Source organism: Elephantulus edwardii, unplaced genomic scaffold (assembly GCF_000299155.1).
Source record: "Elephantulus edwardii isolate Elephantulus edwardi_28Jun2011 unplaced genomic scaffold, EleEdw1.0 scaffold00113, whole genome shotgun sequence".
Classification (NCBI taxonomy): Eukaryota; Metazoa; Chordata; class Mammalia; order Macroscelidea; family Macroscelididae; genus Elephantulus; species Elephantulus edwardii.
In genome coordinates this window covers 10,576,866-10,603,844 of record NW_006399863.1, presented here as the reverse complement: position 1 = coordinate 10,603,844, position 26,979 = coordinate 10,576,866, and the positions used below count along the sequence as shown (strand labels likewise).

At 38.6% G+C, this 26,979-nt stretch overlaps 1 protein-coding gene and 1 pseudogene across 1 annotated transcript in view; one reads left to right on the top strand and one right to left on the bottom strand.

The window, feature by feature from the left end:
- Window positions 1-24,768, bottom strand: part of VPRBP (Vpr (HIV-1) binding protein) — a 65,876-nt gene extending 41,108 nt beyond the window's left edge. The window contains exons 1-4 of the mRNA XM_006892311.1: window positions 24,656-24,768; window positions 9,262-9,338; window positions 6,796-6,869; window positions 2,637-2,750 (exon numbers count right to left, since the gene is read on the bottom strand). Coding sequence (XP_006892373.1) covers window positions 2,637-2,750; window positions 6,796-6,869; window positions 9,262-9,338; window positions 24,656-24,765 — 375 coding nt within the window. The 5' untranslated portion in view covers window positions 24,766-24,768. The remainder of the gene's footprint in view (window positions 1-2,636; window positions 2,751-6,795; window positions 6,870-9,261; window positions 9,339-24,655) is intronic.
- LOC102875287 lies at window positions 11,126-12,142 on the top strand (annotated as a pseudogene).
- Window positions 24,769-26,979: the final 2,211 nt, after the last annotated feature.

Below are 26,979 nucleotides of genomic sequence, written 5' to 3'. Positions count from 1 at the left end.
TGAAACCTCCCGCATACTCCAGCAACCACCATTACCAACCATACTCCTCCTTCCCAAAAAGGTACTCCTGAATATTAATAAATTTCTTGTTAAACTATTATTAAGCATAACTGTTACTTTTTTAGTTGTCTAAATAGGGTATCTTACATTTTTCTGAAATTTGTTATTTTGTTTCAGTTTAACTGTCACACTTAAATCTGACCCAAAATAAAATGGGCTTTAGAACCCTAAAGAAACCAGAACTGCCACCCAAGCAGGTATATGTACACTCATGTTTACTGCTACTTTGCTGACAATAGCAAAGAGGTAGAAACAACCCAAGGGCCCATTAACAAATGAATAGATAAGACATGCTGTGGTATATTCTCACAATGGAATATTATGCAGCACTAAAAAACAAAGAGTTCGTGAAATATTATACAAAATGGGTGACCCTGGAGAACATTATGCTCAGTGAAATATCTCAGTCACCAAAAGATAAGTATTGCCTAATGCACTGTCATAAAACAAGACTGATATGGGGGTTGGAGGGAAACTAAGAGGGGATAAATAATGTACCTGGCATTGAAACAGATGAGGGAAAGAACTATATAAAAGGAATATATGATTAGGTACTATTGGCATGACTAGGGTCCAGAATAAGAATTGCATAGTAAAGTGGGGATGGTGGTGGTGGGAGACACACAAGACTGTGTAACAATGAAAAAACTTTTTTCCCAAAAGAAAACAGCGAAGGGGGTGGGGGACAGGAAGGAAAATGTGCAACAATGAATCAACGGAAATCCAAGTTCTCTATAAACTTTCATTAAAATCTGAAAAAGAGGGGGCTTTAGAAATATTATTTAACTCTCCTAACAATCTACATGAAAAAGGGGGAACCCTCACTTCCATCAATCACCAATCTTTCCATTAACAGCTAAACTATCTGTGATATCCAAGGTTCTCTGCAAATTATCATTTGCAGATAGGAAACTGAAGTGCAAAGAAGTTAAGAAACTTGTCCAACATCATAAAACTAGTTAAGGGCAGAGTAGGAGTCTGACTCCACGCAATCTACTTCTACAAGCTATTCATCTCCAAACTCTGTTGCCATTATTCTGTTTATTAACAATGACACTGTAAACTGTTCTTGTTCAAGCATGTTCTTAAGGTAGATAAGGGAAACAGAATTGCTAAACTGTAGGATATGTTCACCTCCTACTTTACAGATAAGGCCAAACTATTTTCCAAAGTGAATAATGCTGCAATTCATTTTAACCAAGAGTGAAAATTTACATTTCCGTACATCTTTGCAAGCAAAAAAACCACTATCGGACTTTTTTTTTCCAATCTCTGGTCACAAAAATTTTTTTTAAAAAAGATCATTATTTTATCTACCTTGAATTTCTTTTTTTACTAATAAGTTTCAGTATTTTTTTTTTCATGTTTACTAAACATTCAAGCTTGCACTTTTGTGAAATGTTCATGCTTTTTTGCCAGAGTCAAGTGGACAAGCTCTGGAGGCATAAAGTCTGGAGCGAGTTGAACTGCTAACCAAAAGGCTAGGTGTTTCTGGCAGCTCAAATCCACCAGCAGCACCTCAGAATAAAGAGAGGCAATGTTAACCTCCTTTCCAATTTACAGCCTAAAAAAATGCAACGGAAGGTCATTTGACTCAAGAGCAATGAATCTGAGTTTAGGTGGATGAGGAGTCCAGTGCTGTAGTTAAAAGAATTCAGCTATTAACCCAAATATTGGGGGAAAGGAATTCGCCCATTAACCCAAATATTGGAGTAAAGAGATGTGGCAGAATACTCCTGTGAAGATTTAAAGCCTTGGAAATCCAACATGCAGTTGTCATTACAGATTGGAAGTTATGTGACAGCAGTAGGTTTGGTTTAAGCAGAAGCAAGTTCTTCAGTTTTATGTAATCAAATTAACAATTTTTTATATTTGTATGTTTTATGTCATAGTAAGTTCTTCCTAGGGTCAGGGAGACATTATCTTGTATATTTCCAAACATTTTAATCTCCCTGAAAAAAACATGACCACCTGAAGAACACATGGGAAACCATATATAATCAAAGTAATTTCAAAGAAAAACCTGTTAAAACAGATGAGTGAATCCCTAACAGTCTTCATCAGACTGGATTTACAGCATTCATGACCAAGCTGATAGTATGAAACACCTGGTGCACAAATATAAAACTGCCCAGATCTATAATCTATTCAGTGTGATGAAAAAATACAAACCAAATAATTTTAAATAAAAGAATTTATCTTAGTATTAGCTGAGTACTAAAAACTAATTAAAACAGAATGGATTACCAAAAAAAAATTAGAAAGTCTTCAATTATTACGGAGAAATAACATTTATCACTAAGAGAAATGTTTGGATGAAACATTTATCACTAAGAGAAATGTTTGGATGAGGTCCTAATTCCATCCTGAAAACATTAGATTCTAAGATTTTTTTAAACTACTATTGTACCCAAGCAGCAACTATTCCTTAAAACAGTTATGTCTGACATTTTCTTACTGTCTAGATTTTGTCAATTACAAAATAAAATGACGAATTTGAAAATCTAAACTTCATGAATAAATAAGTAGTGAATCACCAAATAAATAACATGATGACTGCTCTTCTTGATAAGTACCTTTTCTTGAAAGACAACAGCAGTTTCCAGCCCTGGCATGATGTCCAGTAGGAGTCTACAAGCTGCAGTGTTTAAAGGGGGCTCTCGGCTTGTCATCACATACGCATTCACCAACTAAACAGAAAAAGAGGAGTAGTTTCGATCTGAAATATAATCAAGTCTATATTCACAAAGTCTAATAAATTCTCACTATATTACTATTGTTTTCTTAAATGTATATGAGAAAAATACACCTCACAATTACTGATTATATCTTTAATTATTTTAACTATGATCCTGCTGAGCAAAATGGTATCATACATATTTCTTTTTTCAACCTTAAAGCCAAATCCCCACAAAACAGTAATTTGGCAACTACTTAAATTAAAAGTTAAAATAAGGTTACCATAAAGAAGTTAGCTCTTTCCTTTACAAAAACACTTTCTGAAGGAAGTCAAAAGGGCAAAATAAAGATTCAGATTACTGATCTTAGTAAATAAAATTTTTTCAATTCAAATTATGTATAATCTCTCTTGGTATCTTCTTCTGCAATCAGTATCCAGTAGCTCAACAAAGGAGACCATTCAGAAAACAGACAATATCATGAATGTACTGTATATGGAAGAAGCTAGGAGGCTGAATAACCTCCTGCAGAGAGGACTCAGAAAAGGCTTCAGAGAAGGAATTCTAAGATGGAAAGAAAGAACAAGCAGAGAGCAGCAAAGGAGAAATATGCAGTATGGGAAAATCAACGGGCAAAAACTAAAGGTGGAGAGAAGGAAAGTCAGAAAAAATTCCATTTCCATGATTTTTCAAGTAAAAATTAAAGCTGAGAAAATTAAAACCTGTGGTCAATGTGGTTAGGTGCCAAGTCAAGTACAACTCACAGTGACAGGGGCAACACATCTGCCATCGTCATCACCCCTCACAAACTTGAGTCCACTGCTACAATCACTATGTCAATCCATCTGGTTGAAGGTCTTCCTCTCTTTCACTAACCCTCCCCCTTTCCAAGCATGTAGAAGGAGCACATTGGTTGCACCTTTTCCAAGACTTATCTGTTTATTATTTTTGCAGTCCATAGAATATTCAGTATTCTTCTCCAATACCACAACTCAAATTCTTCTGTCATCCTTATTCATTGTCCAGATCTCAGAAACATAGCAGGTGAGTGAAAAGATCATGGCCTGAATCAGCCCCATTTTAGTCTTCAACCTGGTTTCATTACTCCTCAATAATATGAAGAGGGCCCCGACCACAGACTTTCCCAGTGCAATACATTTCCTGGTTTCCTGACTAACGGTACCAAGGGTGTTGACTGTGAATCCAAGTAAGATAAAGTTATTGACAGTTTCAATCTTTTCTCCATCTATTATGTTGCTGAAAGGTTCAGTGGTAAGAATTTTATTTTTTTTACACTGAGATATAATCCATAATTGGCTGTAATTTTTTATTTTCTGCAGCAAGCACTTCAAGTCCTCCTCACTTTTAGGAAACAAGGTTGTGGCATCTGCATAAGGTAGGTGAGTAGAGGAGTCATCTTCTGATCATGATGCCATATTCTTCATACAGTCCAGTTTCTTGAATAATTTGATCAGCAAACAGACTGAATATGTATGGAGAGGAGATACAACTCTGACATACACCCTTTTTAATTTAAACCATGTAGTGTTCCCTTACAGAGTAGATGCCACTTCTGCTTCCAAATCTGTCTTAAACTGGGAGCTGTGCCAAATACTGTCCACCAAGGGCAACCATTATGGCATCTGACACATGCCTATAGAAACTCTATGAACTTAGGAGAAACGATGATAGTAGTTATAGAAAGACTTCAGGTCTTTTGTTCATAGGGTCGCTATGAGTCGTGATCTACTTGATGGCAATCATCATCAACAAACAGTATTTCCTTTCCCTGTTCAAACAAGAGCCTCTTGGTATACATATAAGTTTCATTAAGAGCACTAGTAAGTATTCTGGGCTTCCCATTCTTCTCAATGTCAGCTATAATTTATTATGATCTACACAATCAAATGCTTTTGCATTGGCATATCATTGTTTTGTTTGTTTGTTTGTTTTTAAATTTTATTTCATTTCATTATTTTTTCTGTGTACCGTCAAATCAGATCTGACTGGTACAGAAGGAGATTGTTCCTCCTTCTCCAGCAGAGCATCTGGTGGATTAGAACCGTGCACCTCTGAGATTGCAGTGCAACTTCTTGCCACTAGGCCACCAGAGCTCGCCTGGCATTATCACTGTTGATGTCAGATGGATGCTGGCTAAAAGCAAAGAATAACAGAGGAATGTGTTTGTGGTCAATAGGAAATCATTAATTAATTTTTAAGCAAGAAGGTGCCATGATCCGTTTTTGTGTTTTAGAACACTTTCTAGGATATAAAGTGAACAGTGGTTTGAGGAGGGTAAAACCCAAGAGAAATCAGTTAAATTTCTAAAGTAACTACGTAAAAATGCTAGAAACAAAAAAAAGGAGAATAAAGTGATTTGTCAAGGCTTTTTTACCAAAAACAACTTAAATTCATTGCTTTTGAGTGGGTTTTCAGAAGCCAAAAACTACATGGAGAGGGCAGCACAATTACCTTCTATGCCACCAGAGCTCCAGTGTGAAGTTTAAAAGAGAGTAAATTATAAGAAGTACAAGTCTGGGAGCAGATGGGTAAGGATGGGGTAGGGGAAAATCATAGGGTTGAACAACCTGGTGGACAGAGGTGGCAAGGTAAAGAAAATGGGAAAGATCCAGCAGAGATCTCAAAACAGAGGGTAATGGTGGGCATAGTTCAATGGTGATTAATTTTATAAAACATAATGAATGGGAATGATTGTATGAAACATAGCATGAATGAATAGTGTAAAACACAATGTATACAAACTGTGTAAGCAAACCAATGTAAAATAACTTAAAAAAAAAAAAGAAAAGAAACCTGTAAGTTTACTGAATGACAGAACAAAAAGAGGTAAAGGCTAACTTCCAGCTGACTAGACAAAGACACTGTTACTGAGTTTGAGAACACAAGAAGTTGATTTGGGAGATAATGATTAGTTCATTTTTAGATACATGGAAATCAAGATGCCTTTGCGGGATAACCAGGTGGGAATGGCTAAAAAGCAGCTTTGAGGCGATCTGAAAGTGAAGGGAGACTTCTACACTAGAAAATAAAACTGTGAGTCAACACAAGTTAGTTATGAATAACAACAAATACTGAGCCCTCATAATGTACCAGGCTCTGTGCCAAGCATTTCTCACACTTAATTTTATCCAACAATCACAAAATATTTTAAGTACTCTCCTCCCAATTTTATTTCTTAGTGAGGGGGGAAAAAGCTTAAAGAATATAAGGCTTGGGGGAGCTCTGGTAGCTTAGTGGCAAGAAGCTGCACTGCAATCCCAGAGGCGCACGGTTCAAATCCACCAGATGCTCTGCGGGGGAAGGAGGGACAATCTCCTCCTGTACAAGTCAGATCTGATTTGACGGTACACACACAAAATAATAAAAAAATTTTAAAAAAAATTAAAAAGGAAAAAAAGAATATAACGCTTGGAAAGGCCTGAGATACTTTCCCCACAGTCAAACTGTCCGTAGAGCTGGATTTAAATCCAAAACAACGAACCTTATAAAATTCTTGCTCTCAACAATGCCAATTTGCCTCCAAAAGCAAAACAACTGTCACCATTTAAAAGCAATCATGTTCAGGAGCTGCTACATACAATATAAATTACATCTATATTTTAATAATGAATTCATAACAAAAGTCCTAGGAATGTTTCTCTCTATTTGCCCAAAGCTCAAACCACTGTGTCAGTGCAGAATTATGTTATATGTACAACTGTTATTTTTTAATTCAGGAACTCAAGAGGATTCTCATATTCCCCAACTCAAAATACCCTTGCCCAAGAACGACCAAAGATGCCTTGGAAGCTTTCACAAATTTTCTACTAAAAGTACGCTATTAAGAACAAATACCTTGACCACAAGCAGGACTTTGGCAAGAAGCAGCTCATGATTATTTCATTTCAATTGAACAAAAACCTAAGTAAAAAATCTACTCGCTCTACTCCCAAGTTTGGCAAGGCCTTAACAGAAAGCAAACTACTTATAAAATACAGGAAGAAGGGAGAACATATGCTGCTGACAATCTTTCAAGACTAGTAAGATATAAACCTACTGCATTCATGAAATCATCATTCTTGAAGAGTATTCGTAGCAAGTGGCCCAGCATACACTCTGGATCAGCTCGACCTACCAAAAGAAGAGGGGAGGGACAGAGAAAGAATAAGTCAATCATCCTAGTCAGGCAACTCAAAACCTCAGGAAAAATACCTAGGTTGTTACAGTTGTTGTTGCTGAATACTGTACAGATGGAACTGACTCATAACTGACCGGCTACCAGTTTTCAGAGGCAGTAAATCACAGGGGAGGAGACCACCCATCTTTTTCCTAAGGAGTGGATTCAAACTGCGTACCTTACTACTAAACCAACAGAACTCCCTAGGTTGTTATAAGTAGTATTAAAATATCAGCAAAAAACAAGCATAAACAAAAGAGAAAGACTGTTTTGATGAATTAGATTTCATAAGAAAAACTGAAAATTACAACATAAAAACTGCTCTCTAATTGTCCTATGAACCAGCATACTGCCTGAAAGTGATGCTGAATTAAATAAACACTGAGCCCAGATTAGCATCACCATGGGTCTAAAAGGTCTACAAACATTACAAAGGATCTAAGAAATTAAAAAAAAAACCCTCCTGACCTTCTAGTCAAACAGAGGAAAGGAAGCATTGACTCTTGATGCATGGGCCTTAGGAAGACAGGCTACAGGCTTAAGCTACAATGACAATAACAGCAGAGATATATCCTCAAACCTGTACGGCGAAGTCAGAGAGGGGAAAGTTGTCTTAGTAGGAAAGCCTACTAAGCAGTCCCCAACTCTGAAGATACACTGACCTTGACAATCTTAACTCTTAGGGTTCTGGGGAAAGACTGGAGGACGGGGACCCAAGAACTACTCATGGTTCAATATGATAGTTAATGATTACAGTATTTTGTCTGAAGAGATACCAACTATCTAATTTAACTTCTTTGAGAGCACTAGAATGGCAAATATAGTAGTAAAAGGACACAATTTAGGCTGAAAATAAAAACACAATTTAGGCTGAAGTATTTACCATTTTGCAATTGGTTTGCCAAAGTAACTTGCCAAGAAAAAAACTCAGAGATACAGTATAAAAACAAATCAGGACCAAACAAACTAGAACCTAAAATTACCTTTCTCTTTTCATATATAATTAAATTGACACCTTATTTTGCTAATAGAACACAGTATTGGGCAGTAGCAAATACTGCTTAAAATCACAGAGGTAAGGGTAAGGGGGGGAAATTGTTTTTAACTTTATAATAAAAAAAAGACATAACTATTCTCGGATTGTCTTCCTTCTTTCCATTTCATCCACCGCAAAGTTACCAAGCATACTCATCTTTTAATTCTTTTTATGGAATGTACATTAACCTAATTTTTTTCTTTTACTTTCACCTATGTACTTCTTCATGTTCAGATTTCTTACCTTTACTTAAAATATGGATTAAATACGTAAATAAGCTTCTGAAGTCACAAACAGGAATGTCTAGGACAAATGCAGCAGCTGACATCATATAAACTTGAATGAATATGAACTTGATGCCTGGCTTTACTTACATTTGAGAACAAAAGTCCAAGAAATGGAAATAAACCTGGAACATTCAAGTGACCACAGAATCTTATTTTTATAACTCAGTCATTATATAAGCACTAAAAATTTCAATCACTTTCCTTCAAAAAGGACTCCTTTTCACTATGGAGTTTATATGTACTGTAATCCTATATATGACTTAAGATGTGACACTGGTAACTTACCTTAGAGAAAACATAAAATGGTAGTCTCAAATTTTACATAGTCTTATTTTTAAATTACATGTGTAAGAAAGTTGGGTTGCCATTGCACTTATTAAATTAGTTCAAAACAATACCCAAACTAAAAAAAAATTGGCATATATTAGCCATCAAAACACAAAGGCAGACATCAAGAAGTCTGTTTATTATTCTAGGTTCCAAGTAACAATTCAACGACTTAAAAAAAGCAATGCATTTAATATATTCTTAACTAAATTTACCCATCAATCAAATAAGAACAAATATTACTGTTAGAAAGATAAAAAGGAAAATACTCTTGTAGTTTAGATAATATTTTACTTTTTTAGTCCTTATATATTTTTTATACCACTGAACCAATTAAGGGGGTTTCTTTGAGTGCAAGTTTACAAATCACATTGGTTTTCATTCATTCATTCATAGCCACTTTATTTCACACATTAACTACAGCTGATAATTAAGGCTGGTTTTGTTCTGTTTTTATTTAACCAACTGTTATTAAGCTGACCTAATTAATGTATACCTAAGTAATTTAGTTCCTATAAAGTAGGTCTGTTCTATTTGATTTATAAATAATTTGTATTTTCCATTAATTTCATCTTCCTCATTGCCCCTGTATTGGACAATATTTCAACAAATACCTCAAAATTTACCATCAAAAATACTAATTCAAATGAAAAATATCTTAGTAATTTAATTTTAGAAGAAAAACACAAATCTTACCAGGATGTCGATCATCAAATGGGTCTGGATCTCCCTTACGATATTCCTCAGTTTCTTTTTCAATCAATTCCGACATCCTAACACAAAGGAAACATAAAGGTCAACTTAACGGAAGAATACAGAAAACACACCACCACCAGCAGTCAACACAGGAGTAAAATGAAAGCAAAGAATTAAGAAAAGAGTATTTTCCTGATAAATAAATTATGCAACTATCTTGAAAAATTATTTCCATTTTCAATCTCATTCTTCTCATTACCTTTCTTGCTTCGAAACTAATACAAGAATAGTACTCACAAGCTTAAATTAAAAATTTAGGAGTCATCATTAGTAAGTCTCCTTTCTCTTCATTCCCTGTAACATTTTCTATTAGCTCTACCTAAGAAATATTTCCTACCTCCTATTTCTTCTTGCCTAAACTTAGCCACATTTAGATAACAAATTTTAATAACAAATTACCAGAACTACAGCCTTCACTCAGGGAGTTTTGGTTGCTTAACGGTAAAAAGCTGTGCTGCCAACACAAAGGCATAGGCTCCAAATCTACCTGCTGCTCTATGGCAGAAAGATGGGCAATCTCCATATGCATGATTTACTGCCTATGAAAAAAGGCTAGAGGGTCAACTATGAGTTGGTTCCATCTCAACAGTACACAAAAACCAAACAGCAGCCTTCAATATGGATTAAGCAACAAAAGGTCAAAATTGTTAACCATTTCAACTTACTTGGATCCACAATCAACAACTTTGGTACCAGCAGTCAAGAAATCAAAAGACATACTGCATTGGGAAAACGTGCTGTCAAAGATCTCTCCAAAGTGCAAAAGAACAACGATATCTGTTTAAAGACAAAGTCTTTTCTAGTACTTGTGATGCATCTCAAAACCGGACAACTAATAAGGGTGACAAATGAAAAACAGATCCCTTTGAGTTTTGGTGTTGGGAAGAATGCAGAATATTCCATGGACTGCCACAAGAATAAAGTCTTGGCAAGTTCTGGTAGCCTAGTGGCATGAACCTGCACTGCAATCCCAGAGATGTGTGGTTCAAATCCACCAGATGCTCTGCTGGAGAAGGAGGGACAATCTCCTCCTGTATCAGTCAGATCTGATTTGATGGTACGTACACACACACACACACACACACACAAAATAGTAATTTAAAAAAAAAAGAAAAAAAGAATAAAGTCTCAGAGAAGCACAAACACAGTGCTCCTTAGAGGAAAGGATGTTAAAATATCTTCTCAAAGATTTTGGGCATGTTGTCAGGAGACAGTCCTTGGAAATAGGCATCATGCTGGGAAAGGTGGAGGGTCAGCAAAAGAGTAGAAAATCCTCAATAAAATGGACTGACACAGTGATTATAGTGATGGACTAAGTATATCAGAGATGAAGAGGATGGCATAAGATAGAGAAGGTTCAGATCCATTGTTCATTAGGGTCCCTGTAAGTTGCAGTCGACTTGATGGCACCTTAACAATTTTTTTGTCTCTTATATCCATGCTTGACTTGATATAATTCACTCTCCAAATTCCAATGACTTATCATAACTGGATCTAAATCCAAATACTATTATGACCTATAAGGCCTGAATAATTTGGTTTTGCCTGCTTCTCTGGCCACTTTTTTCAATCTCTGTTCCTCCTTCATTAAGTTTCAAATCACCACATTCTCTGCTCTTCAAACAACTCCAGTGCATTTCTGTTTCAAGGCTTGGCTGCTGTGATCTTGATTTACAACATTCTCCTCAGAAATCATTTTCTAGCTATGTCACATTTTCTGATATAAGAGAGTTGGTTGCTTAGTTGTTTGGGGGGGGGGAGGTATTCTTCAGAGTACTTAACCAATATTTAAAAATGCTGTATTATGGCCCTGCGTGCACGCGCCCGCCGCCGGCCGGTTCTTATTGCGGCCGCGGACGCCGCCGCGGCGGTTGGCTGTGATTCCCACGGCGGAGAGGAGACGGTGCTGGCGGCCGCGCTGCTGGGCGTCGACGGCGCCTCGGGGGCCGCTGGTGAGGTCTCAATCTTCGTGGAGAAGATGGACTCCAAGACATTGCTGACGTGTACCCTGAACCACAGCACCACACCCATCGAGGGCCACCGCTGGATGCAGGGCAACAAGGTGCTCATGGAGGATCAGTTGTCCAGCCTGAGCACCCAGTTTGAAGGGGACTCGGAGGACAGCGGCAAGTACGACTGCATCTTCCTCCCAGAGGACGCGGGCAGGGCCAGCATCTCCGTGGAGGGCCTCCCCAAAGTCTTCGCTGTGAAGAAGTCAAAACATGCCAACGAGGGCGAGACAGTCACCCTCAAGTGCAAGTCCAACTCCTTCCCACCCATCACCAGCTGGGTCTGGTTCAAGAAGACTGATGCAGAGGAGCAGCTCATCACCAACAGCTCCCAGAACAAGTTTCTGGTGACCTCCTGGGACATGCGGACCGAGCTGCACATCAGCAGCCTGGACCTGGAGAAGGACCCAGGCGTGTACGTGTGCAACGGCACCAGCTCCTCAGGCACCGACCAGGCCTTTATCACCCTGCGTGTGCGCAGCCGCCTGGCCGCACTCTGGCCGTTCCTGGGCATCGTGGCTGAGGTCCTCGTGCTGGTCACCATCATCTTCATCTACGAAAAGCGGCGGAAGCCGGAGGAGGTGTTGGATGATGAAGACATGGGCTCTACACCACTAAAAACATGCCTGGGAGAGCCGCCCGCCTCAGAGCCGGTCCTGTCCCAGTTCCTCCCCCTCCAGCCCAACTCGACTTTTCCCACCTTCAGAGTCACACTCAGTCAAGCCTCTCACGGGGTCTCCTTTTCTTTCATTTCTTGTGAACCCCAGGGAATCAGTGAGATCCAGGCTACCTGCCAGCCTCCCACAGCCTAAACTGCCCCTCCCACTGGTGCCCAGTCTGCTGTGCAGGCCCAGCCATGCGTGCTGCCCCGTCTGAAGCCCTAGCTGTCCACTCTGTGCTTGGTTGTTCCCAAGTGTCCATGGGTGCGGCCTGGGCTTGGGGCCTAGGTACCCCCACACTCCCAGGATCCTGACGTGCCAACTCAGGCCTCCCAGCCCGGGCTGCCTGGACACCTGGTGGGGGCCTGCCCCACCTGACCACAACCCAGCCCCTACCACCTTCACCCCACTCTCCAATAAAGACTTCCTCCACCTTTAAAAAAAATGCTGTATTATCTTGCTTACTTTTCTACCCCAAACCCACCAGAAAATAAATCTAGGACAGCAAGGATTTGTCTATCTTGTTCATGGATATACCCTAGCACCTAAATCAAAGATGTAAAAGATGCTCAATAAAGAAAAGCACAGATTAACAAAAACTGGAATGGAATTCTTGACATTTCCTCCTGACTACACAAATACTGATTCACAAAAAACAAACAAAACCAAAAAAACCCACCAAAAAGTAAACAGATACGCCGTCTTTAGATGTAATACAGATGCCCTGGTGGTACAGTGAATTAAGAGCTCAGGGGCTAACCAGAGGGCTGGTGATTCAAACCCACCAAAAAGAGGAAGTGGCAAGTTCTTATGATTTTACAGTCTCATAAACACTATAGGGCAGTTCTGCTCTGTGTTGCTCTGTGCTGCACTGCTCTGTGCTGCTCTGAAATAGACTTGATTCAAGGGGCAGTGGTTTGGTTCAGAGCTTTAGAAGTAACACTGTCACACCAAGCAGACCACCAAGTCTATCTTGCACCACCACTGGTCTGTTAATGTGCTGTACTCTCAGGGCTTGCATGCTGGTATGATGCTAGAAGTTATGCCACCAGTATTTCACATACCAGCAGGGTCACTAATGGTGGACAGGCTTCAGCAGAGCTTCCACACTAATAGGGACAGCTTTAGGGTCAGTCTTAAGGACAGCCCAACCTTAGGGAAAGGATTAGGGAAAGTCATAAGAACACAGATAATATATACATAATGTGTTATAAGGGAGTTCTGGTGGACTAATGGCAAGAAGCTGTGCTGCAATCCCAAAGGCATGTGGTTCGAGGCCACCAGCTACTCCGCAGGAGAATGATGGGCAATCTCCTCCTGTGCCATTAACTAACTGCCTCTGAAAACCTGCTGGAGGGTCAAATATGGTCGATGGCATCCATCAACAATGTGTTATATAACAGTATTAGATTTATTTTTTTAAACTTTGTTTGCTACCCTGCAATCTGAAAAGCACAGAGTTCTAATCAACTATCTCTGAAGACTTGCTGGAAGGTCAGCTATGGCTAAGTTCCAACTAACAGCACAACATTCAGTTTGAGCACATTTTCATGTATTTATTTGCTTTTGAACTTTCTTTCCTCTGATTAGCTTTTCAAAAACTTTCTCATTTTGATATGGGTTTCCTTGCCTTTTCTAGTCAGTTTAAAGAGTTCTTCATAAATTAACAGTATTCTTTCTCTTTTCTATTATATTTTTCCCAAGCCTAAGATTAAAATTTTGGTTCTGTATATTACTATCTCTTGGCATAAAAGCATTTTTAAATGTCACAGAATGAAATAATTTCTTACCTTTTAAAAATGTTTTTTATTAATTTTAATGAACGTTTAACAGAGACTTTGTATTTCCATTCATTCATTGTGGCACTTTTCTCCCTGCCTACCCCTCTCCCCAGTTCGCTCTTCTCTGAAAAGTAAAAGAAATCACAGAGGTGAGAAGTTTGAATCTACCAGATGCTTTGCTGAAGGAGGGACAATCTCCTCCTGTACCAGTCAGATCTGATTTGATGGTACACACACAAAAAAAATAATTAAAAAAGGAAGAGAAAAATTCTTTCATTGTTATACAATCCCTCCCCCTGAGTCTACTCCACTATGCAGTCTTCATTCTGGACTCCTGTCACTGACAATAATAGCTAATCATATATCACTTTTAAACAGTTCTTTCCCCCGCTATTTCAATGCAGTATACATAATTTATCTCATCTTTCTCACGTCTCCCCCTAAAGCCAATGTCAGTCTCGCTTTACAACAGTGGCATTATGCAGTATTTGTCTCTCTGTGACCAAGAGACTTCACTCAGCATAATGTCCTCCAGGGTCACCCATTTGGTATAATATTGCATGAGTTCCTTGTTTTTCAATGCAGCATAGTATTCCATTGTGTGAATATACCAGAGCTTCTTTATCCATTCGTTTGTTGATGGGCACTTAGGTGCTTCCAATTCTTTGCTATTGTATTCTTTGGGATATATTCCCAGTCGTGGAGTTGCTGGGTCAAATGGTATTTCTATTTGCAACTTTTTGAGAAAGCACCATACCGCCTTCCATAGTGGTTGTACCATTTTGCACTCCCACAAACAGTGAATAAGGGTTGCAGTTTCTCCACAAGCTCGCCAGCATTTGTTGTTTGCTGTTATGTTAAAATTTGCTATTCTTACTGGGGTAAGATGGTATCTCATAGTTGTTTTGATTTACATCTCTCTTGGAGCTAGGGATTTTGAACATTTATTCATGTGTGTGTTTGCCATCTGAATGTCTTCTTTGGTGAAGTGTCTGTTCATATCCTGTGACCATTTTTCAAATGGGTTGTTCACCTTCACCTTGTTGTGGTGCTTGAGTATTTTATAAATTCTAGATATAAGTCCCTTATCTGACATGTTATTACCAAATATTTTTCCCAGTCTGTTTATTAAAACAAAAAATACTGTTCTTCAAAGGTATAAAGGAATAAGACTACAAGCACAGAATTAAAGAAAATATATGCAGAAAATTTATCTTATGCAAATAAGCATATGAAAAGATGTTCTATATCATATATCTTAGGAAACTGCATCTTATGCAAGGAGATATCACTATACACCTATTACCCACTGCCATCAAGCGGTTTTTAATTCATAGTAACTCGCCAGCAGGTTTCCAACAATATAAATCCTTAAAAGAAGAAACTGAACATCTCTTCTGAACCCTCAGAGCAGCTAATGGATTCAAACCTTTCTGTCAGTAGCATAGACATAAACGCTACGTCACCGAAGTTCCTTATGCACATGTGTTAAAATAGCTAAAAATAAAAAAAAAAACCAAACCTAAAACCAGCAAATGTTGTCAAGGCATTAAACTCTCAATCTTTGCTGGTAAAGATTCGAAATGGTAAAAACACTTTGTAATATAGTCTGGCTGTTTTCTACAAAGAGGGGGAGGAAACTTAAATACATAGCATTAACTGGAAGAAGCCAATCTGGAAAAACTGTATCAAGTGAATCCAATACAATTTATCATTCCTGAAAAGGCAATACTATAGAGAATAAAAAGATCAATGGTTGGAATTCTTGGAAGATGGGGACATAAACTATCATTCTGATCTTTATTCATAAATACTACAAGGAAACAGTGCTCAGCTTTAAGGGGCTCCGAAGAGTTTTACGGGAGCTGAGAAGAATTGCAGAAATCAACAAATTAACAATGAGTCACGTGTGGCAGGAAAATCACTTCTCCTATCATCCTTGTCACACAGGCCATTGTTGTAAACCAAGGAAAAGGTCCAAGATAAGAAATCTCTTGCCCTAATCATCACAACTTTTCTGGTGCACAGACAGGACTTCAAGCTTCTGCTCTAAAATCAAAAATGCAGACCTTCCCAGGCATCCGGTTAGAGTGTGTGAACACCTCCAACTAATACAAACTGTCTGCTATATATATATATAAGAATACTGCATATTAGAGAGCTCTGGTGGCCTAGTGGCAAGAAGCTGTACTGCAATTACAAAGGCACATGCTCAGTTGGAAAAGGAGGGGAAATCTCCTATACCAGTCAGATCCAATTTACAATATACAAAATAAAATAACATTTAAAAAAAAAGAATACTGCAAATCGTTACAGAAGACAGACCCCACTCATACACAGTTCTTGCTTTTAAAACCATATAAACTGTTTATTACTGTGTTCTCTTTGTTTCTGCAATCATGCTGTTAGTAGTAGAGCCTACATCTAGTAAGCCCCGTTCAGGGCTAAGTAGTGCCTGCTTGTTTGGTCCAAGATTTCCTCCTTCACTCTGGGGCTCTGTATACCTTAGCTGGCATTCAGGAGATGCTTAGGCCAACTTAGCTCTGCTTAAAAAAAAAAGAAAGAAGAGGGACTTGCCCTTGGCAGAAGGACAGCTGGACGTAGTCTTATTGGTCTCAGAGCTTATTGTCTTAGTAGTCCTGTGGTGGTTGGGAAATGATCTCTACTCAGACTCCAGTGTAGGGAGCATTTGGAAGAGGTGTTAGTCTAGTTGCTGAGAGTTACTGGTTGAGAGCGTTAGTTATGTTCCAGGTAGACCGCCAAAGGAGGTCTGCCTTATTATCACAGCCTCTGTAGTCCGATAGCTGTGGGTGTAGTGTAGGCTTTTATTAAGATGCCTGATACTTAGCACACAGCAACCCAGGCACTATGCTTCAGAGCTGCTGTAAAGGGGATGGAGGAGGTTGGTCCTGTTGGTTACAGAGACTTGAGCTGTGGAGTGCATGGAAGGCAGGAAAGAGTGTTGACTATGGGAGCAGACTCCATTATAGAGGTCTTTTATAGATATTTGCAACAGCCTGTAGCCAGTAATTATTAGATATGGGAGGAGGTGTTGAACTCTGGTCAGATCCCCATGGAGGTCTACCTTTATTGCTATCATGTTCTTTCCAGCCTCGGCCTGTGCCCCCTCCACCCCCCAACTACCTGGTAGGGTGTTGACTGTGAGTGAAGTCCTCCAAGCCAGATTCTGGTTTTCTAGTCCATAGCAGTCTTAGTCATCAATCTAGATGTAGGCTCTACTACTAACAGCATGATTGCAGAAACAAAGAGAACACAGTAATAAACAGAGAGAGTGGACTGCACCCCCTACTGGACATAATGATTAGCATACAGCTTGCTTAGTGACGGTGCCTGCAGACCAAACAATAGTGCATTCACTGTTGTTTGGTGAGAGACTGAAAGTTGAAAAGCAAGATATGGAACCCCTGAATTCCCAATTAAACTAGGAAGAGAAAAGGGGCTACCACAGAAAAGGAGAGGTAATGCTTGCTAAGCAAAGGCAGCCAAAGGCTCTGCCAATCACTCCTTTTACCACAAGAAAGTTGTGAAAGCAAAAACATCAAATACTGGGGAAAACAGAGAACATTAAAACCATCAAAGTTCTAAAGACCCACTTAAAAAAAAATCACAAGACACTCCAAGAATAGAGAAACAATGGCCCATCCAAATGAGTATGACATAGGGTGTAAAAGTGCATATAGAAATGACCAAGTGCTCGCTTCGGCAGCACATATACTAAAATTGGAACGATACAGAGAAGATTAGCATGGCCCCTGCGCAAGGATGACTCGCAAATTCGTGAAGCGTTCCATATTAAAAAAAAAAAAAAGAAAAGAAATGACCAAATAACTGAAAAAAGCTGAAAGAATAAAATTTTTAAACATAATTAAAGAGTTAAGAGAAAATTTAAACAATGAGCTAAAACAAAACAAAGATATATATAGATATATATAAACTTAAATGAGAAACAGAAGGTCTCACTAACAGGTTTAAACAAAAAAAAAGACTCAGTGAATTAAAGAATAGTTTAAGAACCACAAAAAGAGAGGTTCAAGATAGTGAGCAGAGTTTAATAAAATTACAGAAAATTAAGAGACCTACTATATACATCGTAAGAAATGTAGATGAAAGACACAGAGAGAGATCAAATGAAAGAGGAGAAAAATGTCCCAATCTGAAAAGGGATTATGGTTCTTACAAACCCAAGAGACTCAAAGAAGTCCAGGATGACTCAGAGAGCTACAGAAAGACACATCAAATTTATGTTCTCAGAAATTAAAAATAAACAGAATCCTGAACAAAGGACCCTCAAGAATTTTAAGTGCTAATTTCACCTCAGAAACACTGGAGGTCAGAAGACAATAGAATAATATATTTAAAGTGTTGAAAACTGAAAAAGTACCACAGAGTCAAAACTGACCCATAGCTGACTCTTCAGTGGGTTTTAAGAGGCAAATGCATGGCAGAAAATTATCCATCCTTCTCCTACAGAGCAGGTGGTGACCTTGAACCACTTGCCTTTAGGATGCAGCACAGCTTCTTGTCACTAGGCCACTAGAGCTCCCTACTAAGCCAGGGAAATTATCCCTCAGGAATGTGAGTAAAACTAAGAAGTCTCCATATAAACAAAAGCTGAGAGTTCTTATCTACCAGTCTGACCCCACAAAAAATAGTAGGTCTATAGACAGAAAGGAAGACACAGAAAAGAATGCAAAACTATATATTTAAAGGAAGTTTCCTAAATAAAGGGAAATTTATAGATCAGCATAATTAAATCAAAAAAATCAAGTCCATGTTCTTTGAGTCAATTCTGACACAAAGTGACCTTACATCATGATTCTGATGCTGCTAATCTTAAGGGCAGCCAATCTTTCAGTTAGCAGGCTACATGTAACCCACTGTGATGTTGTTGTTATGTGCCGTCGAGTCATTTGCGGCTCACAGCGACCCTATGTACAGCAGCCCTAAACCCTGCTCTATCCTGTGCCAATCGCGTGGCCTCTGACACACTTACCCCGATTACCCCAGTCACTGAATCAATCCACCTCATAGAGGCGCTGTCCCTCCACCTTACCAAGCATGATGTCTCTCTCCAAGAACCTGTCTCTCCTTACAACATGTCCAAAGTATGTCAGATGAAGCCCCAGAATCCTTGCCTCCAAGGAGTAGCCTGGTTTAACCCTCTCCAAGCTGAATCTGTTTGTTTTCTTGGCAGTCCAGGGTACATTCAGTATTTTCTCCAGCACCACAGCTCAAAGGCATCAATTCTCCTTCTATCTTCCCTAGTCATGGTCCAAATCTCTGATGCATAACAAGTGATTGCAAAGACCATGGCTGCTGGTGCCAAGAGTGCTGACCATGGAGCCAAGCAAACTGATTGTTCAAAGGAACAATCTCAATCTCTTCACCATCCATCCTGATGCTACCAACTGGTCCAGTGGTGAGAATCTTTGTCTTCTTGATATTGAGCCTCAGTCCATACTGAAGGCTGCAGTCCTTGACCTTCTGCAGTAAGTGCATGAGGTCCTCCTCGGTTTCAGCAAGCAGGGTTCTGTCATCTGCATAACGCAGATTGTTAATAGATCTATCAGAACCCCTGAAAACCGGCTTTTCAAACCACTGTGTTTTCACTCACACACTCTCTCTTTCTCTCTCTCTCTCTCTCTCACACACACACACACACACACACACACCTGGCTTGGTTATAGTGTGATGTACTTAAAATGACAGGAGTGGGGAGAACTTTGCAGAAGTTGCTTATCATGAACCTCATCAGATTTGTTTCCTTGGTTTGGATGCTGGGGTCATGGTTTTTTGTTTTGTTTTTTTTATTTCATTTCATTATTTTTTTGTGTGTACCGTCAAATCAGATCTGACTGGTACAGGAGGACATTGTTCCTCCTTCTCGAGCAGAGCATCTGGTGGATTTGAACTGTGCACCTCTGAACTTGCAGTTGCAGCTTCTTGCCACTAGGCCACCAGAGCTCGCCTGGGGTCATGGTTTTATGAGACATCTCGGTTAACTGGCCTAATAACGTGTTTAGTAATTTTTTTTCTACCTCTTAGTGTAATACATAGTACCTAGTGTCCTGGAAGCTTCTGAGCAGCCAACCAAGGTACAGCTGGTCTACAACTAGTCTCTTACTCATTTGAAGCAACAGAGAAGAGTCAATACAAGGAAAATATGGAAGTGTGGATAAATGCCTCTGTGAAAAACTGTCCCTTCTGCCATGAGGCCAGAAGAACCAAATGGTGTCCAGCTACCATTACTAAACATTTTGATCAAAGACATCATAGAAGAATCCTGATCAAAAGTGTGAAATGCAGAACAGAATTTCTCATGGACTCTAGGTTTTCCAGATCCATGAGGATGAATGAATCCCTGAAATTACTGTCCTAAAATAATCCTTACACCTTAAACCAAAAGTATCCTTTGAAGTATTCTTAAAACCAAACAAGTTTAGCTTAACTAGTTTAAAAAAATGCACAATACTGCCTTGAGCATGTTGTTTTATGATCTACCTATATCGGATAAAATTAACAAAGCAACTAAAAAAACTTAAAAATTTTAGGGGGCTCTAAGTTTACGTTAATGAAGAGAAACAACTGTGGGAAAAGTGGCTGAAAATGGCTGCAAAACTCAGATAATAATTGCCTCAACTCAAGTCACTGACGAAATCAAGTCACAACTGACTCCCAATTGGTTTTCTGGGAGGCTGTAAGTCACAAGAGGGAAGAAAATGCCCATTTCTGTTCCCTGGAGCCACTGATGGATTTGAACTTCAAAGAGTTATCACTTTTAGCTTAGCAGCACAACTCTCTACAGCCTACACTACCAGAGCTCTCCAGATAAACTGTCCCTAATTTGTAATTTTTTTTTTAAATGAAGTGGTTTAGCTTTTACTGTACAGATTCTCAACAAGAAAAAAAGAAGATTTACAGCCCAGGAAACTCTACAGGGCAGTTCTAGTCTAGGGTCACTATGAGAGTCACTAGACGGTACATAGCAATATATGTGCATTTCCCTAGATATCCTGTTAAAATATAGGTTGGAAATACAAATCCTCAGCAGAGTGTTAAATCAGAATGAATCAGTTGGAAGCCTGGCTTTTGAGATATAAAAGAAGTTTAAGCACAAAAGCAAATATGTACCAATGAGGGGAAACTGATGCCCCTTAGAGGTTACCCAAGAACTAAAGAAGAAAAACTGAAAGTTTCCCTCAGAGTGGTTAAAGCAAGTCTTCCTCTTCTAAGGGACATTTAGACTTCTAAAATGAGAAAACAAATTTGTGTTCATGAAAGCCACCCACTTATGGCATTTCTATTATGCTGTTATTGTTAGGTGCCATGAAATTAAATATGACTCACAGCTCTCAACAAGAAAAAGGTAAACAATCCAATCACAAAATGGGCAAATAAGACATTCAGATGGCAACAAACAAAATCCCTAGCTATCAGAAATTAAAATAAAAAAATTTCAGAAATGCATATCCCTAGCTATCAGAAATGCAAATCTCACCCTAGCAACAGTAGCAAAATTCAACAGGACAGCAAACAACAAATGCTGGCAAGGTTGTGGAGAGACTGAAACTTTTTTTCACTGCTGGTAGGGATGTAAAATGGCACAAACACTATAGAAGGCAACCTTGCACTTTCTCAGGAAGTTGGCAATAGAAAATCATTTGACCCAGCAATTCCATTACTGGGACTATATCCTAAAGAAACCAGAACCACAACTCAAACATATATGCGTGCCCATGTTTACTGATGCATTATTCACAACAGCAAAGAGATAGAAGCAACCCAACTGTCCATCAATAAATAAATGGATAGAAAAACTATGGTACATCCCCACAATAGAATACTATGCAACACTGAAAAACAATAGTAAAACATTATATAACAAGGGAGAGCCTTGAGGACACTATGTTAAGTGAAATATCTCAAACACAAAAAGACAAATCTTGCATAACATTGCTGTTATAAAATAGAACAGACATTGGGAAAGCTGGGGAGGGAACAGGGAAAGACTGGCTAGATAATGAGCACTGAATTAGAATAGATGAGGAGGGAAACTATTCAAAAAAATGATTATGCATTTTAAGTATGAGAATAATGTGGAACAAGGGGTGCATTGTAAGGTGGGCTGGGGAAAAGAAAGAGGGGAGAAGAAAAAAAAAAGTATGACTCATAGCAACCCTAGAACAACAGACCTGAACCATATCCTATCCTGTGCCATCCTCACAATCTCGGACACAGTCGAGTCCATTATTGCAGTCACTGTGGCAATCCACCTCACTGAGAGTCGTCTTCTCTTTCACTGACCCTTTCCAAACATGATGTAATTCTCTAAAAAAACCCCTCTCCTAAGCAATATACCCAAAGTATGTGAGACGAAGCTTTGTCATCTTTATGCCTAAGGAATATTCTGGCTGTACTTTCTCCAAGATATACCTGTTTGTTCTTTTGATAGTCCATAGGATATTAAAGACTCGTCTCCAACACTACAGCTCAAAGGCATCAGTTCTTGTTATTCTTATGCACTATCTGGCTCTCAGGTGCACAAAAAGTGACTGAAAAAGCCATGCCCTGAATTAGGAGTGCCTTAGTCTTCAAACTAGTATCACTCCTCCTCAGTAAAAAAAAAGTCCCTGATAGCAGACTTCCCAAATGCAGTATGTCTCTGATCTCTCAGACTGCTGGTACCAAGGTTGTTGATTATGGATCCAAGTATGATGAAATCATTGACAATATCAATCTTCTCCCATCTATCATAATGTTGACTATGGGTCCAATGGTGAGGATTTTTGTCTTCTTGATGTTAAGACACAATTCATAATGAAGGGTATAGACTTTGAGCATCTGCAGCAAGCATTTTAAGTCCTCCTCACTTTCAACAAGCAAAGTTATGTCATCTGCATAACTTAGGTTGTCGATGAGTCTTCCTCTGATCCTGACGCTATATTCTTTTTCACCAAGTCCAGGTTCTCACATGATTTGCTCAATATACAGAGTGAACAACACTGACACACACCTTTTCTGATTTTAAAACCATGCAATGTTCCCTTGCTCTATTCAAACAACAGCTTCTTGGTCTAGGGATAGGTATTTGAGAATAGGAATCCCAGAACATTTAATTACGTTAATAAGAACAAATTCTGTTACAATAGCATTTAAAGAAACTAGCACTAAGAAACACCATTTTACCTTATTCTTAGGAAACTTGTTCAAACAGCATAAAACTCATTCACTCACTTAACTGAAATAGGAGAGATGAGCTTGAAATTAATTTGCTCATTATGAAATATACCAAAATACCAAACCTATAGTCAACTGAGAGACAGAAAACAAAAACAGTAAACCAAGAGATACTCAATTTGTATAGTGGGAGTTTCCTCTGTAAAAAATTAAAATTCTGATTATATTCTGTCTTCTAAACTTCCTGTCTAACCTTGAAAATCATTTAAGATCATGCACTATTCAACTTTATATCCTATTCCTATCTTATAATGGCTCTCACTTCTAGGGGGTGAGCTCACTGACCCCAAAACATACCATAGTTCGATCTCCCCTCCTTGCCTTTTTCAGTCCATTATTTAAGATTTCCTAGACTATCTTATCTCATTCTTTCCAGTCTTTCCTCTTTTTCTCTGTGCTTCTCATCAAGTGATACCCTATCAATGTTCAATTCCCTCTTCCAAGGAAACCTTTACAACATCTTATATGGAGAGCTCACTGGAATTGGAGTCAAAGCACTAGATTCTAACCTTAGCTTTCCACTGCCTGGCTTTCTAGTCTTTTTTAAGTAGCTCTCAGAATGGTGATCTTTTAACACAGTAGCCTTCAATAATAACTTTGTGACAAACTGTAGACAAGAAATACCTACCCAGTTCTGTTCTGACAATGAAAGGGCCTGAAAAATTTTTAACACGAAGCTGACTGATTCAAGCTGTTTACAAACCCTGCTACAAATATTTGCCAAGCTGCCAGATATAGCACTTCATTATATACTGTTTTTGGCCACTGTCCATCATTTCTTATTTGCTAGTATTATTGGTTGTCATCTTGAGGACAGTACCCCTATATTTTAGCTTTGCACTGATGAATATCAAAACAGAGTGAAAAACTTGAGGATCAAATACAGTAAGTTTAAAATAAGCTTTAAAAATCAAGCATTAAATACTTTAGTAAAACAAATGCTTAAAAATATTTCTTAAGCAATTGAACTCATGCTGATTTACAACCCTCTTTCAGTTATATGAATGGTTCACATGTTAACTGCAAAATACTTCTTTAATCACACAAAGCAGCTGATGGATTTGAACTGCTTGCTTCTGGTATGGCAGTGGAGTATCTTTACCACTAAGCCAGAGAGCTTATCCCTATTCAGATCATCATAAAACTATAGTTCTCATAGTTTTAAATAGATCATTGTATAAAGTTTTTCATTCTTAGCATTAATGATATTTGTGTATGAAAAAGATGAATCGTTCAGCAAGGGAGATTAGAAAAGATAAACTGGAGACAGAGATAAATCACACTGCTTTCTAAAGACCAGTTATAACATGATCTTGACTAATGAAATAAGCAAACGGAGAAACAGTTTTCTAAGTTAATATAAGAATGATAATTGAAACCAACAACAGGGATGATATTGTCTGGGTAGACTATATGGAGTGAAGAGAAAATAAGAACAAACAAAATCCTAGGACATCATGTTAAGTGGCAGGAAAGGAAGAACCAACAAAGGAGACCAAGGACAAAGGGCCTGAGAAGGGAGGTAAAGACAGTTCCTATACTATTCTCCATATTAATTTTTTAAAATTAGTTCGGGATTTTTGTTTGTTCATTTGTTTTTACTTAAATAGACTTTAATTGTTCATACCTGGTTAGGATAGGGACCATGTCCTGCCCACTGCCATGTTCTTTTTCCCACTGCTCCAGCAGGGTAGTGAGCTCAGCTTTGGAGTCCACATGTACCACTACTGTAGTCATGGCTTGACCTAAAAAAAGGCAAAAATAACAATAAATTAACACAAGCAATTATCTGGCATGCTTCTTGCAAAATGAAAAAGGAAAGAAGGAGAAATGACAAGCACAAAAATTGTCAAGGCAAGGCGAAAATAATCTGTGTATCTTTTCAGTTACTTTATTTTTTGTGCAGTGGGAAACTCTATACTGGGCACGTGTCTACTCCTCAAAGCATGACAATTCAGTTCTTTCATTGTCTAAGCCTCAGGTTACTCAACTGTCAAACGAGGTAGGGAGTTGTATTAAAATGCTGTTGTTGTTAGGAGGTATCAAGTTGAGTACAACTCATAGCAACCCTATGAACAGCAGATCTGAGCCCTGTCCTATCCTGTGCAGTCCTCACAATCTCTAGTATACTCAATGAGCCCATTGCTGTAGTCACTGTGTCAATCCACCTGCTTGAAGGTCTTTCTCACCTACACCATCCCCCTAGCTTTCCAAGCATGATGTACCTCTCTAAGGACAGCCTCTCCTAGCAACATTCCCAAAGTATGGGAAACAAAGCTTTATGATGTTTGTCTCCAAGGAGCATTCTGGCTGCATTCTCCAAGACATATCTGTTGGTCTTTTGGCAGTCCATGGGATATTCAGTACTCTTCTCCAATATTAAAGTCCAAAGACATCTATTCTAATTCTTAACTTTTCTAGGATCAGAACCTTCTTTAAAAATCAGACAAAAGTCATCCTAGAAAGTCCCTATTATGGCCCTTTCTCTCCTCAAGCCCTGGTGGGGCCATGATAAGCACTGTGCTAACCAAAAAGTCAGCAGTATGAACCACCAGCCATTCTGTGGAACAAAGATGTGGCAGAGTGATTCATAAAACCCAAGAGGACAGTTCTATTCTGTCCTACAGGGTCGCTGTAATATTGATAATCTCAATAACTACAACTTTAGTTTTGGTTTCCCTCCTCAAAATGCACAAATCTAATACAAAATAAATTCCTCATTTAGAAGATCTGAGGCTCAAAATTTGAGGCTACAGCTTTTTAATATGTTGTTGTTGTTGTTGTGTGCCATTAAGTTGGAACCAACCCACAGCTGACCTTCCAGTGGATTTTCAGAGTCAGTAATCGCACAGGAAGAGATTTTCCATCCTTCTCCAGTGAAGCAGATAGCAGATATGAACTATGTGACTTCAGGATTACAGTGCAGCTCCTTACTACTAAACCATTAGAGCTCCCTTGTTTAATAGGAAATGTGGCAAAAACAACTCGACCAAAACCCTTTCTTTTCCTAATTTCAAACTTGATTCAGATTTCACCATTTTTTCCAGTAGTGGCCTTTTTTCTGTTCTAGGATATCATCTTAGATACACTGTCATCAGGTCTTCTTAGTGTTCACTAGTTTTTGAGTGTTTCCTTATTTTTTAAGACTCTGTACTGAGAATATTAGCCAAGCATCCTAAAAAAAGTCTTCCAAATTTGTGCTTGTTTGATGTTAGTCTCATGATTAGACTAAGATTATGGAGTTATAGAAAAAAATACAGTGACGATGAAATGCTTTGCCACTGAATCACATCATGGAACACAAAACATTTACATGACACTGCTGATGACCTTGATAACTTAATTAAGGTAGTGTTTTGCCAGGCTTCTCCACTGTAAAGTTTCTCCTTTCCCTACAATACTCTGAAATCACTAAGTCTAGCTGACTAGAGATGCAAGTGGGGAAAATAAGAGGACTAAATTCTATTTCCTGGAGAGAGCAGTGTCTACATATATTATCTGAATTATTCTATATGAAAGATTTTTCTTCCCCCCCATATAAGTATTTATTCAGTCACTTATAGATGTACTTATCATGCTTGGAAGGACGAAGGACAGTGCAAGAGAGGGAGATCCTGGATGAGATTGATTGACTCAGTGACTTGGGGAGGATGTGTCAGAGACAATAAGGATGGCTCAGGATAGAGCAGAGTTTAGAGCTGTTGTATACAGGGTCACAACAAGTCAGTCACACAAGTGACTCGATGGTACTTAAATAAATACAGACTCATTTTAGACTTTTTTTTTTTTAATTTTTTTAAAATAATTTTAAGGAACATTTACAGAGAATTTGGATTTCCATTCATTCATTGCTGCACTTCTCTCCCCGACCAGCCCTCTCCCCCCGCCCCCCAGTTCGCTCCTCTCTTTCAAAAGTAAAAGAAAGACTCCCTCCCTGGTACACAATCCCCC